The 15,751-nt window shown below is 41.5% G+C and overlaps 1 protein-coding gene across 1 annotated transcript in view; it reads right to left on the bottom strand.

Moving 5' to 3' along the window:
* Positions 1-15,510, bottom strand: part of LOC115316479 — a 30,665-nt gene extending 15,155 nt beyond the window's left edge. The window contains exons 1-2 of the mRNA XM_040222450.2: positions 15,316-15,510; positions 919-1,076 (exon numbers count right to left, since the gene is read on the bottom strand). Coding sequence (XP_040078384.2) covers positions 919-1,076; positions 15,316-15,510 — 353 coding nt within the window. The remainder of the gene's footprint in view (positions 1-918; positions 1,077-15,315) is intronic.
* Between the last annotated feature and the right edge of the window lie 241 nt (positions 15,511-15,751).

The raw sequence follows: 15,751 nt of genomic DNA, 5'->3' as shown, positions 1-15,751 counted from the left end.
ACGGCGTTTTAAAATATATGGAATTAGGTGTTTTTTTTTTCCAATTGTCCCACAAAATGGATTGTACGGATCAATAATATTCTGCGGAACGTACTGAAGAGCGTGGCGTATAACTGTGATTTGACGGAATGCGGAATATCTTTGAGTATATTTGGTTACCTTCGTTGCGAAAGTTGTTTGTGAATTCAGTAATTTAGCGCCACTTTTGGATGGATGATTTAAAAAAAAAAGAAGATATTCATGTCCTCCCGAGTTCTAAAAAATTGTCCTCGCTATTTTGTGCCTCGTTCTTATGCTCCCTACGGTCAAGCTGCTCGTGATATTTATGTCCCGAAAATATTTAAATCACTTCCTGATGACATTTTTGCACTTACCTCGAAAAAGCAACTAAAAAAAGTCCTGATGATTGAAGTCTACATTAACTATTCGTTAATGTTTTCTTACCTCTATTTTGACAACCTTGTCGGAACCTTTTTTTTTCTACCTGTATATGCCTATAATGTTTCATCGGGTCCACTGTGATTGACTATCTCTGTCCGTGGTATGTATATGTGTCCATGTATACTCTTTATGTATCTCTACATGCAGCTGTACATACGTCTGTACTGGTTTTACCGGTCCACTGTGATTGACTATCTGTATGGGTGTCATTACAAAGTGACTGACTGGCCACCGCTTCCCCCCGCTGTCTCCCCCCCCCCCCCCCCTCCCCGGACAACTATGATTGTTTATCTGTGTTAGTTTGTTAACTAAGTATCTATTAAATAATGACTTACTGCCTCTTCCGGGCCATGTCCCGAAAGCCTACTTTGGCTTTGACGGGCCCGAAAATATCGAGAAAAAAAAACATGATAGCAGAATAAATATCAATATTATTACTATTATTATTATTATTTAGCTGATGAGTGAAGTACTTACTATGTCTTCTTTCTCGAATGGTAAATCATGATTGTGTAATTTGCGGTTTTGTTCGTATCGTCTGTGATCTTTGCTGTTGCGGAGATACATCTTTCAAAAACGGGAACGTCGATGCGAAGCAACAAAAAATATGCATTATTTGACGTTTCTTCTAGGACCTGCAATCATCAAAACGAAACATTTATTATTATTTTTCCCAATATTAGGAGAAGACGCATGGCAGGGCCAACTAAATAGGGCACTTATACCCGTGCTACACGGGCAACTCGAATGCCATTTACAAGGAATTACATTCGTTTGATCGACGAATAGGTTCGCGATCTGTCGCGCGTGATTGGCCCCACGCTCGGGGTGTCGCTCGCTGATTGGCCGATCGTTCAAATGTTAATCGTTGTAAATGGCATTCGCGCGTTGCTCGTGTGCCACGGGTATTACTCATATTTAAGCATTCGTATTCTGTCGACAATAAACATCAGGCATTGCCCCACATTAAATCACAGCAAAGTAATGGTGCTCGTCTATAATGAGTGCATACCATTCAATGAACGCTCGAACACAAAGAACAAATCGAACGTTTGTATCACTAACATAGGTTTCAACACGTCTACAACATAAATGTGCGCTTTACTTAGAAGAGGGTATTTGTGTAACCGTACAGCATAATTATATGATTACGGAGAACGAACACCTGCAAACGACGCAGCCAGTTTTAAACATCTCTAGCACGCACGTCTGTAGGTATGATATTTCTTTCGTACTAAACTGGCTAACTCAAAAATATAGTTGGCGTATGGTCATCTCGTGCTTTTAGGAAACGATAGCTGAGGAGTCTCTATCGCCCTTTGGATTTATGTTTAATCATAGTTCAGTCATTTCTGCTTTCTGCGTTTTTTGTAATAAAGTAGTATGGTTTCTAAAAATGATCGGGCGATAATGCGCCGTACTTTTCGGCCGGTAGACAACACAGGGTGTATAGTTCGCAGGGATTAATTTGAAACAAAATAAACTATTTTGTTTAGATAGTCCTCAACGGGTGCATAGCCCGCACTTAGTGCATAGTCCTCTCGGTTCAATTCTGGTTCAGTTTCACGAAGCAAAACTAAAAGTTCGAACCGGTTCGAACCGGTTTGAACCTTTCAATCGCGAATATATTTTCCGCGTTGTTTTGGCAATAGGCATTATTTGAACCGTGAAACGAGTAACTATATCGTTTAATATTATTATTCCTACTATTCACTTTTATTTTAATATATCAAAAATAAAAAAAAATTGCGATCTTTAATTTTGACAAAACAGTATATGAAAAGCTAAGTTAACGTTGAAGAACGTCGTGTTTATATGACTCATCTCTTTGTTTACCTCAGTCGCATATATTTTACTTGAATCGAAAGGTCATCAGTCTGGTAGGTTGCCTAAAATACCCGTGATTGGTTCAAATTTACGTCGCAGTATCAAAAGTTGAATCCTAGTTGTCCTCTTAAACTTAGGACTTAATTACACTGCATCAAATCATGAAATTGGCACCTCCTCACCATATATCTATTTTTTGAAATCTAGTTTACGAACTACGTTTCACAATATATATGGTTACGCGGCAGCCCTATTTTCAAAACACCACGAAAGTTTTAGGACAAGCCCTTTCGTTCTACTTTTGATAGAGACACTGAGCGGCAATTGCAACGTTACTTTCCCTGACCAACATTGTTTGCATTCAGCACCGTGGTGTAGGCTAATAATCATCCAGAAGAGAGTGATCAAAGTTGTTACTTTAGTCTATAAGCACCTTCGTACTCAGATCCAATCTGTCCTAAAATAGCGCCTACCCACGTGAACATTTTCGACATATCCTGGCGTTTAACGTTTGTTTTTGACGAGATGGGCGGTCAATCCAATTTGCAAATAAGCATCACCCTTGCTAATTTGTTATTTATTGTTAAATAGATCAAAGTAGTATTTCATATTTCATTTTATTCTCGACATTGCAACTACTTAGTCACATTCTGACGGTGTTCGTGCGCAATCATCATACTTTGTGTAAGGAAAACATATGTGAGAAACACATTTATGTGTCAGGAACACATTTATGAGACGGGAACAGGTAGTTATTAAAATAATCTTCAAACTTAGACATTTGTTTAAGGTTCTTTCATGTCACTTATAGAAGTGCATATCGAGCAAAAAACGCCGGAAAATACTAGCAGGGCATACTTCGAATAACTTGGGGGTGCATTTACTTATGATGTATATCTTTAAGAGGATTGGCATTTATTTATGTATTCAAATCTTCAGTCAGTAAATATATTTGTATAATGATCAGTAAATCTGACTGCATGAAGTTCACATAACCAATTGAGACCGACATGAGAGGGCGATACTCGAAAATAGGCCTTCTGTTGAGCCTGCGGAAGCGGGCCTTTGTGTTCGCTGTTTGCCAGTGAGAAACACCGGGCCGCGGGGTATGCCAAGAAGCACTCCATGCTCACACATGTTGGTGCTCACAAAATAGATCTGACGGCAAATACACTTAATATGAAGAAAAGGAGATAACATTTTAATAAATAGTATTCTAAAAAAATTCATACACAGCGCCTTACTACAAAAAGAAATGCATAGAGTTGCATGAAATATTATTCCCAATTGCACATGAGCAATGCGAAGGGCAGACAATATATTTCTAATATAAATCACACTTGTACTTCGGTTTTCACGAGCTCGTAACTGGGAAAAATACTGCCTCGGCAGACTAATTTTTTATTCGGTTTTACGTGCTCTTGTTTTGGGCCCTCACTTTACAAAGCTGTATTTTATCAGTCAGGCGCAATCTATCTTTTCATTACGCTACCGCATATCATTGCGAGACCACTATATATACTGCACAACTTTACACTTTGGACATTCACTTTTGCTAGTGTCGAGAACATCGCATTTCACCAGAAAACAGAACTGTTTAATATGTGGCGTGGCGACATCGCCATAAAATTAGAGCGCAAAAGACTTGGACACGAAGGAACACTGGAACAGGGCAGTCCCATTGTTTGTTTCTGTCCTAGTGTTTTGCGCTATAGATTTGTAATGAATAACCAAATTTGGTAATAAATCACCACCTGTTAATTTTAAGTATAAGGACTTCATCGCATTATAGGCTGGTCGTCATTGCGATTTGCTCTCGCTGAGAAAATAAAATAGGGTAATGCAAAATGCACGCTACAGAAGGTTCGCGCTCAGTGCAAGATCATGCATTCGAGATACACAAATTATTCTTGCGTGGTGTTGCGCCGTGAAAATCGGCGAAATCGCCTGGCAACACGAAAACGCGCTTTCGGATTGCTTGCAGGAGTGGTTTTGCAACCGAAATAGTTTTCGGGATAACGCGTTCAGCTCTGCGCCGAAGATGCGGAGCAGAGAAAACTTTAGAACAAAGTATGTTTTTAAGACTCCCCGCCCCCGATTTTTCTTTTAGAGCGTAGCTGTTAGGCGTTTGTTTCAGGGTTGAGCGGCGTAGGCGTCGCTGTCGGCGTAAGCGCGCTAAATTTAGCGGGAAAATTGACGTCACATGACCTGAACACCGATTCAATTCCCCACTATTCAGTTTCTCCGCTAGATTTGGCGGGAAAATTCAGTCTCTCCCAAGATTTAACACCAATTTAATATCCCGCTAAATTCAACGGGAAATTGAATTGGTGTTGAGGGCACGTGACGTCTATTTTCCCGCTAAATCTGGCGGAGAAACTGAATTTTTTCATAGGTGATGTGACACCAAGTCATGTGATGTCATTCCTCCCTTTAAATTTAGCGATGAAACTGAATTGGAGGAGGAGAGGAGGGAGTGTAGGAGGAGGAGGATGGGCAGAAGAGGAGAGGAGGAGAGGGTACGGAGTGGGAGGACAGGCATGCCCTTCCCTCCGTACCCTCCCTTCTTCCTTTTCAAGACCTGCTTTCTAATTTCGCATAAAACAGATTTGTAATCCTCTTTCATTTTTTCTTCTTTTTTCGATGGTCCTCCAGAGAATACCATTTATTCCCGAGGGACTTCCTCCTCCGTATTATATTTGTGTCATTTGTTAACAGGAATCCTCCATTTATTTTATTTTACTCCCCAAAACTGTGAGGTATTGAGGAGTTTCAGCGACGGTGTCACCGCCCTGGCGGCCGGTCGCCGAATGAGAACGAGGGGGATAGGTTCGCTGGGCGTTGGCTTTGTGTGAATGCGTTGGCCGCGAACGTAGGCTTATAAACTTCGACAGCAACAATATTACGCGGCTCTAGTGTTCCGGTACGAGCAACAGAGGTGACAACATCTGCTACGACTAGCTGCGACCACCCGCCGCAGCGATGCAGGCGTCGAAGAAGCGCAACGCGCAACCTGTGTACTACGCAGTCAGTCGCCGTCGCCCGACGCAGGTCGTTTGGCATTCAGGGCTTTCCGCCCCGGGTTCTTCGCTTGTACTTGGAACGGAATATTATTTCCTGTGCTTGTGTATGTGCTCAGTGGCTGGATATGAACCTCATAGAGCAGTTCTTCAGACTCAACAGCGACTCAAAGTTGACGGCGGAGGGGCTTGCAGCAACGCCAGCAACGCTTTCGGTTGGTGCGCGGGTGTGACGACTACACGGATAAATTTTAAGATTCCTGATAGCAAGGTGGGCCATAGTCGATTTATGTTGACACGATTTTGAGTGTAAATACTCCGTGCAAAGGCGAATCTATCGCGTTTCTAATCCACCTTTGTTTTTGTTGTTTTTAGCACGCACGACCGACTGCTAAGCAAATGCCTCTGTGCCGATTACGGAGTGAATATCTTCGGCCTTACATTGCGGAAAGCCCAAGAAAAAGTCATATTCGTTCAGCGAGAAAACTTCCCTTTCGAGTGACCTTCTTTGATTGATAATTTCTCCCGTACTTAAGTGCTTTAATCAACACGATCGATTAAGTTTGCTTCCCTAGCTAGGACATTTTTGTGCCACATGCGGCACTTGTGCTTGGCACCATATATGCCACTGGTGGTATTGTGAATTGGTTTACTTCCAAAGCTAACACTGTAACAGGTGGGACCATTCAATTCGCTAAAAATGTGATGATATTGGAATTTCGTTACATAACTAGCGTTTTACGTTTAAGATTGATAAGAAACATGCTCATGTGATGATGCATGTCTACAGCATAAGCTTTGCAGATCCAGAATGGATGTGCTATAGGCTACAGCCTCAATATTTTGATGGATCAAATTGGTGATTACACGGCAATAAATATTGTGCTGGAGAACTGCCCATTGACTCGGTGAGTTTTAATTGTGACCATTAGTGTGCTGTTGGCAAATTAGGTAATGGCACACCTTTTCCCTGACCATCTGGCTTCAAGGGACATTGCATCTAGATGTGCTTAAATATCTTTATTTCAAGGTTCAGTGGACCCCTCTGCATCATTACAGGAAGGCAGTCTCAAGCCACAAGAAACAGCAGTGAATATACAATGCATAATAACAGGCACCAGTGTCCATGCGTATAGTCCGCAGAAGCAAATTTGAGCCTAAAAATGTTTTTGTTTTCTTTGGATAGTTTGCATTTGGTGTATAATCCGCAGGGCCCGATTTCCGCGCCCAGTGCATAGTCCGCCAAGCTGGTGCATTGCGTCTTTGTGCTCTTTTTCCTGGGTGGCATTTTTTTTCAGAAGTTCTTCGGCGAACGCCATTGAGCCTGAAGAACTGCTCTTGGGGCTTATATCCAGCCACTGAGCACACAAGCACAGAAAATAACACTCGGTGCCAAGTACAAACGAAGCACCTGGGCGGAAAGCCGGGAATGCCAAACGAGCAGCGTCGGGTGACGGCGACTGACTGCGTTGCGCCCCTCCGACGCCTATGCATCGCTGCGGTGGGTGGTTGTGGCTAGCCGTAGCGAGATGATCTTCACTTCAAGCAAGAAATCTTGCCATACCATAGTCAACATATGTGTGCAAGTGTTCGACGACGTGGGCACTCTCACGTTGGTGCAGTTGTCATCAAGAAAGGTACATATCAACAATGTTGCGTGTTTGAGGCTGAAACTATGGCGCATACTTATCTATAACCTCAATTTATCGGTCTGCGGCCACAAACATTTTTGTTGACGTTGCTTAGATGATGTAAACGTTCAGGCCTCGCATTAAATGGTGTTGAGAAACTCTTCGGTTGTGTATGAAAACCTATTTTTGCCCTGATAAAAGACATTTTCAAAAGAACACGTGTCTTCTGCTGATACATATCTTCCAATTTACAATGCAGAGGCAAACAGAAAATCAATTGCGTACATCTACCACTTAGCATAAGCACCTTTTGGCATTCATTCTTGAGCACACTCAAATATCGGCTTGGGTTGCTCTTGTTTTAGAAGCTTTGCCCTGTTCTGTAAAAAGAAAACAGTTAAAAAAGCTTTACCTTCGTTCTCCTTCTCGCATTTAATACAGACTTGTTTATCAGTAGATCACACACAGCAGATATCACCGTGGCACATACAACTCGAATGACCGAAGAGACTATTGCTATTACAATAAGGCTTTGCACAAGATCTACAATGAGGCTTGTAGGGGTGCACAAGCACGTTGAAATGAGATTGGCGCTTCCGGGGCTTGTTTACATTATGCGTAAAAACAGGAAGATCGGCGACCAGCTGATCGCATTATAACACCAAGGGTACCGATGTTTCGAACAGGACGATCGGCGACCAGCTGATCGCAATATAACACCAAGGATACCGATGTTTCGATACATAGAACGCAGGATAGAGACCTCAATCGTCCCTTGTATGCTGTAGTTGTCATACTTTCCATCCAACCGCTTTTTAGCACAATTAGCTAGAACAACCGAAGAGTTCGCAACACCTTTTAATGCGAGGCCTGAATGGTTACATCATCTAAGCAACATCAACGAAAATGTTAGTAGCCGCAGACCGATAAGTTTAGTTTTAGATAAAGTACGCGTCATAGTTTCAACGCGCGAACATTGTTGATATGTACCTTTCTTTGGACCCGCGTACATTCGGTTCAACTTGACAGTTGCACCAGCGTGAGAGCTCACGTCGAACACTTGCACACATTTCTTGACTATGGCAAGATTTCTTGCCTTCGACTGGCTTGAACACTTCCTCTGTAGCATCACGGTGGGTCTTGGTTGAAACGATGATCGTCTCGCACACGGCAACAAACAGAGAACGACACGCTTTGCTTTACTTATACGCTACCGGTCTACGGGCGTCGCAAATCTATCCCCCTCTTGTCCGCCATGTTGGATCGATCGGAGCGCCCCCTATATTCGCTGAAACTCCTCAATAGACCTTTTCATTTTAGCAGTTGCCGCACCGGCGGATAGAGGGCGCTGACGCGCTCGGCGCCATTAGGTTGCTTCAATTTGGTTGGTTTCGGTTTCAACTTAAACGCGGCTATGTTGCTGTTTCACACTGTTTTTGCTTAATTTGGTGTTACGATTATTTTTCTTATAACACAAAACTAACAAAACAGTGGTACTGAGCCACTTTTAGGACTACAAGGTGTATTTTATCCTTAATTGCGGGCTTTTGTTTACCAACTCCTCTGACCCTACCGAAAAATCCGGTATAACTTTTCGCTATCCGGATAATGGAACCGGAAATCTATCTAGATTCTATCCGGATTCTCTCTGGAATTTAGGTTTTCAGAAATTATTCCTTTGTCTGCAATCTGGATTTCGGGTTTCCAGAAACAAATTTCCGCTTCCATAGTCCGGATAGTGAAAAGTTATACCGGATTTTTCGGTAGGGGATGATCTGATTATTGTCGGTTGCGAAAAGCCTCACTGATGTAAAGGGAACATTACCATCGTCTGCGGCCGTAGCCGATGCCAACAGTTTCCAGGAAAGCGAACTAATGAAAAGACTAACACGTCAATGTAAAGAAGCATATCGACAGCTTGATTAGCAATGTGCTGAATCGGCCAGAACAGATGAACTCGCAAGTTTACTACTCACTGTTTGGTTTTCGTGGGCACCCAACCTTCAGTGAACTTCGTAGACTAAAAACGTATCGTGTAATGAGGCAGATAATTGATATAAACAAGTAGTATCGTCTCGGCCTCTTTTTTTTTTCTTTAATTCAGTACTCGAGCATGTTTTGACAGGCCGAGTAGGAATTCTTTTTAATTATCAACCCTGTTAAATTACTAAGCAGCATTTCGCCATATTGGCCCTAGGAAATAAATTAATTTTATATGAACATTTGCTTACTCAAGATATCATATACGTGGCAGGCCCGTCAAATTAAATCTGGCATTTGTGTTCCGTAAAATTGGTCAAATAAAATTAAAAGGCGCAGGAGGAGAAATACCTCGGAAAGTTTGGCTGAAGTCTAGCGCACTAGGCACCACTTCACGGACCTGTGTAAACAAATATTTATTTGTTTCTACCGATTCGCTTTGTAGATTTTGGCGTCGCCAGTCACCAAAAGTAAACCTCTATTCGCCATCGACAATCCTGAACACAAGTGATTGTTATGCAGACGGCTTTTTTTTTTTTTTGCGCCGAAAATTGCTGATTGTACTGTCAAAAGTTAAAACAGAGTACGCAAAAAAAAAGAAAAAAAGCGTTGTCGTTATTGAGTGTGCGCCGAACCCAAACTACGTTTTGGATTTGCAAATAGAAACGACGTTATTTCTTTGTGCACGCTATTCTAAAACTCGCTACTGTCAAGTGTCTTTGGCAGTTTTTTACGCGGGAAGTCCCAACCTTTGTGTTAAAATAAATTAAGTGGATGGCACGCTTTATCTAAATATAATCAATAAATCACTGCCAAAATGGGAGCGAGCACCCGGTGTACAAATTCTTAAACTTCATAAGTAAACCGTCCAACCAAATGTTTACGTAGCAAAAAAAAAAAAAATATATATATTGAGAACCTCATACACCCCATGTAGGTGTGACATTATGAACAAACATATTCCTCATATAATTTATTCCTCGATACATTTAGTGCAATTTATAGTAAACATTTTCCTTTTGTCAACCTCAAAGCATCTAAGAAGTCGCGTAGGCCTTGGGTCACGCCAAAGCTACTCTCAATGATACGGGTTAAGACTAATTTATATCAAAATTTTTTACGAACAAAAGAAATTAGCAAGCTTGAAACCTTTAAGAAATACCGCAACAAACTCACAAGTCTGCTAAGAAATACTAAGCGTGACTACTACAATAATCTTTTCGATCCGTTAGAAACTAAGAAACCTGACGTTATGTGGAAGAAGATACGGTCAGTACTGAATCATAAGCCATTTCAAAACGTGCCCCATGAAATAAGTATAAACTCCATTAAAATAACAGGAGTGAACATGGCAAATGCTTTCAATAATTTCTTTGTAAATGTTGGTACTTCTGGTGTGTCATCGTCCTGCCTAAACAAAGTTCTAGATTTCATGCCAGTATCGTATACGAAATCGATGTTCCTATTCCCCACGGATGAGTCAGAAGTCTACTCGACCGTCATAAATCTTAAAAATAGCAAAAGCGTCGACGCTGATAACATGCAGGTAAAACCTATAAAATACGTCATTGATATTATTGCACCATATTTAACATACATATATAACCTCGCATTAGAAACAGGCTGTTTTCCCCTGAGAATGAAGGTATCAAAAATTAGTGTTCTTCATAAAGGTGGTGATAGGCTTGACATAAATAACTATAGGCCCATCTCAATCCTTCCTGTCTTTTCTAAATCACTTGAAAAACTAATACACAATAGACTCATAACACATCTTGATAAGCACGCTTTAATTTCCGATGCGCAATTCGGTTTTCGTAAACATCGATCTACCGAATTGGCTTTATTAAACCAGAAAGAACAAATTGTGAAAGATTTTGACGAAAGAAAGATGACACTAGGCGTCTTTCTTGATTACTCAAAAGCCTTTGATTCCATCGATCATGATATTTTACTTGCCAAATTACCATTTTTTGGAATAAGAGGCGTAGCACTCGATCTCATAAAATCATACTTAGAAAATAGGAATCAATACGTGTCTTTTCTGAATTTTCATTCGGACAGGCTTTCTATCAAATCGGGTGTTCCTCAGGGTAGCATTTTAGGCCCATTGCTATTTATACTATACATAAACGACATTGTGCATGTGGCCAAAAGCGATGATGTAAAGCTGATAATTTACGCTGATGATACAAGTATTTTTTTCTCCCATAACAATCTTTCTACTTCTATTGCTACAGTGCACGAAGTGCTAAAAAAAATCGCCGCCTGGACGCTTAACAACAAACTAAAATTAAACTGTAAAAAGACCAAAGCTATTTTGTTTAGGCCCAAAAATAGGAAAATAAATAACCTACCTCATCTTACAATAAACAATGAAGAAATTGAGTTTGTGGATTGTATTAAAACTTTGGGTGTGTTGTTTTCTTATGATATGAGCTGGAATGCACACATAGACTACATGCAAGCAAAAATATCTAAAAATGTAGGCCTGCTTACAAGATTTAAAAGTTTACTTCCTACTCGAATTAAATTAACTATATATAATACATTAATTTCTTCTCACTTAAATTACTGTAACCTGATATGGGGCACCACAACAAAAAGTAATCTGAATAAGTTGCATCTATTACAAAAGAAGGCCGTACGTGCAATTTCAGGAACTCCATTTCTTCATCCAACTAAATCACTATTTAAATCCCTAAATGTCAAAACCGTTGAGCAAATGTATCCTTACAAGCTTCTGTCAACGTATCGCAGGGCTCTTCAACACAATAATGTTCATTTTATTAAACTAGTCAACCTAAAACATCGCGTCATCCTACGCAACCTAAGACAAAATGAACCCTGGATGATTCGCCCAACGCGTACAAATTACCTAAATCAGACGCTCCATTTCAGATTGTCCACCATGTTAAATAGTTTGTACAGAAAAGGTCGCCATTTTGAATCACTATCACATAGGGAATTAAAAGAACTTACTTTTCTAGGCGATTTTTGAATACTGCTGATATTTTTCGTTATGAACTGGATGTATTATTTCATGTACGATTGTATCATTGCTTTAATTATTCGAGTTCTTCTTTCACTGGCCTGTGTGTTTTTCGTCTATATGTTTTCAACAAATTTAGTATTGTATAAATCAAGTTTCTGCATTGGTGTGTACTAGTCTCTGTACACTGTGTAGTTGTATACTAAATTTTAGTCGTTAAATTGTTTGAAGCTGTCGCAAACTGTACGGGGGCTGGGACCCTTGTCAAGCTGCTCTTTAGCAGCTTTTTGCCCCAGTCCCTGTTGTCATGTAAAATGTGACAACGAATAAATTTGATTTGATTGATTGATTGATCGCCTGATGTTGACGTACCATCACTTCTAGCCTCAGATAAAATACAAGTTAAACGTTCGTTGTCTATATTCTCCGCGAGTTTCCTCACATAGTCAAAAGAAACTGTTTTCGCTATAATATGAATACAAAGAACGATACTTCCTGGAAATACAAATAGTCTCCTTGCGCTCCTTCTGATCAAAATGCGTGATATAAATATACGCGCTTCTTACTGAGTATGCTCCGCTACTATTAGTAAACAAACCTCAGTTGTCATAAAGACCTTTGAACCCTCGTAATGTCTTAGTCGTTGAGTAGACGTATCGGACTACAATTTCCGAAGTAAGGCAAGAAAGCGCGGTGGAACGCTACGAAAAACACGAATACAACGCATCCGCCAAGGCGCGGAGGGGAGAGCAAAACAGCAAGTTGAAGCAACCTAATGGCTGCCGCGTCACGTGATTCCAAGATGGCAGCGCCCATGCGGAGGAAAATGAAGAGGTCTATATACAACATATGGAGGTGGTCGAAGCTTTGGGAAGAACTTGAGAACGAAACTCCCGTGAGACTTTGAGCGGCAGCCAACGTTCGGCTGTCCCTTGGAGGACACTAGGATCTTTCTTTTCAGGTATCTCTCCCGTACACACTTGTAGTTCTATTTACCGTCGGATCAAAAAGTAAAATTTAGCCCTTTTAAAGCTTCTCATCTCGGGGAGAACTTTCTGTAACAGTTCAGCAACAATGAAAATATGTTTGGGTGCCTCAATGATGTGTACCTGTAAAATGGGTCTTGCAACGATTTGTGTACTTTCAGTGAATACCGATAAGAGCCAATTCCTGACGTTGATAACTTGCAGAAACACCCATCAGTTCTCGTCTCCGCTCAATGGCAGACGCAGAAAAAATAAAGGACAGAAAGAGCTTTCCCTTCCTCGACTCGCAATTAGAACAAGCGGACAGGTCTTCATTAAAGGCATGCGCTGGGTTTGGCAAAGAATAAAGCATGGGCTGAACTTTAGACATTTTCAGACTTCGGCTATTTTCATCGCTGATTGAACACGAGCCGTTACCCGAATGTTTGGCGATGCTAATTGTCACGAACCCGAGCACTCGAATTGGGCTTATAAAAATCGAGTGCGTGAAGGTGTCACGTGACTCGCGGTGAAAGGTGCCAGGTGACGTAACGGTATTAAATGCGCTAATAAATCTATTGACGTTCTTAATTTAAGTCGACTTTTGTCATGTGACTACGTCCCGAGGGCACGTGACCTGACGTTACTTGACAGCATGCTTTGACACTATGAAGTCACGTGACCACACGACACATGATTAATCATTGTGACACTACAAAAGCGCCACGAAAACCCACAAGTTCTCATGCATTGCAATTCGGTATATGACAATTTGATCCCTACATATGAATACAGCTCCCAATTTTCATTTCTCTAACATTCATTTTGTAATACAAAAAAAAAAAATTAACTTAAACCGTTTTGAATTATTTACTGCTATATTGTTTCCTGTGCAGTGCCGGTTCAGTTTCAAGATGGCGGCGAAAATTTCGGTTCGGTCAGCGTTACTAGAAAAACACAGTTGGGAAGCTGCCATACAGCCTGGTCGAAAAAAGTGGCATCGATCACTACTCAAGAGCCGAGCTAATTGCGATCGTAACGCCGCCATTTCTCCCGCAGCGGCCACTCGGGGAACTGCACGGCTGCTTGAATTGGTTCAAGAGTATCGCATTCGATAGCGTCCACTGTTACTCGTGTATTTGGATTTTAATCGGCGGCGCCGAAACATATACGGTGAATGGGGCGTCAGGAATGCCACGCCTATCTTCAAAGCGGACGCATCCCGAACTACTACCAAAGCTAGGACGCACCCAGATTGGGAAGCGCTACCTGAAATCACCGGTGAGACATGGCTGTATAAAAACAATATAAATTGTGCCACAGAACCTTCAAAACTAAAGAGTTTAGAAAACATCGTGTGTCTGTCATTCTGTACTAGTCATCAATAAATGCTCCCAGAAAAAAAGAACTTTTTCCGTTTGTTTTTACGCAAACGCATGCTTTCTGAAAGCTCATGTTAAGCACTGTAAAAAAAGAAAAAAGCGTTGAAACGTTATTTTGGCACCTCGAGCCCCCGAGTTTCGGTACTCTGGCAACATCAGTAGCCAAATAAAACAGCTTTCATGTTCAATTCGTTTCTAAAGGGCGGCGCTGTTATCGCATTCAGCTCGGTCTCGTTAAACGCCAGCGGTCGAGGTTTCGAAGGTGAGCTTCGCAACTGAGTGTTTTAGTAACGTTGGGTTCGGTCAAAATAACGGTTTGGTTCCGGTTTGGTTCCTACACCACGCGCTTCACGCGAATGGCTCCGCTCGCAACACTGCAGTTCTATTCTAACCATGGAGGTAGGAAGAAGAAGAGGCGATAGAGCGACTCGAGCCAGCCATACGAGAAAATCCCGAGTGAAGCCGAAAGTGGTGGACGCGGTCGGTGGAACGCCCCCCAGGGTGACCAAAACCACACCGACGCCCCTGCTGGTGCCAAATCAGGTGTCCTTTCCGTCTAATACCGTCTTTAGGTTTCGGTCATCGTTGGGGGCGTGTCCCTCTGAACCGGAAAACTCGGGACCTCATTTCGACTCCAGAGCACCTCGATGATGGTAACTTTAGCGCTCATCCTACGGGCTCCAAGTAATTCTGGTATTTACTCATCGTGTTTGTCCACCCAGTCTCGTGTTTGTCCATTCCACCCAGTCTCAGGTGGTCTAAAAAATGGTAAACTTACACATGCTCGCCTGCGCCCTAACTGTTTTTTCATTTAGTAGTTTTCGATGATAGTCAGCAAGTTTCTGATAAAAATCATATCTTTATCTTCAATGAATAAAAAATATTAACGAGCAAATTTTAGTTAATTAACTGATTTATCGTGATGCTTATCGACCTATATTAGGTCTTTCTGACCGTGTAACTCACCTGCACAGTCAGCATAAGTCACCTTTTTTTGTCTTTTTTAAAACAAATCTGTAAAGCCTTACCAAAACAGCCTGTGTTTCGTCCCCACCCCCTCTTGTCGTAATCACGTACCTGCCATGCATCTTGCAGAGACCCAAGTTCTAGGTTGTTGAAGGTAGGGCTGTTTTCCGGGTTTTTTATGTCCATTTTCTCCGTCCAGTGAAAACTCGGCGTCCATTCCCCGTACTGCGCCCAGACCTGAGCCGCGGCGAAAAATGCTAACAACAATGAGCACTGGAAGCCCATAACAACGTATTCTTTCTGCATTCACTCCTCTTTTGAGATCGACTGAACACCGCCCAAGTGTTAAATAAGTTTCTATTTTTTTGTTGTTCTTTCAAAATACAGTTGTAGCGGATCATAGCTGACGTTTGTGACGAGACTCTCTTAAGCGAAAAGCATTGTTCAAAGAGGCTGCCTTAACATGCGAGGCAAGTGTTCGTAATACACAACGGAGTAAAAAAAAAAGAAATTACAAGTTTAGCTTCGGAAAGCAATTATAAATTTT

This window comes from Ixodes scapularis, unplaced genomic scaffold, assembly GCF_016920785.2.
Source record: "Ixodes scapularis isolate PalLabHiFi unplaced genomic scaffold, ASM1692078v2 PGA_scaffold5__190_contigs__length_132052651, whole genome shotgun sequence".
Taxonomy (NCBI): Eukaryota; Metazoa; Arthropoda; class Arachnida; order Ixodida; family Ixodidae; genus Ixodes; species Ixodes scapularis.
This window is presented reverse-complemented; position numbering and strand designations above follow the sequence as displayed.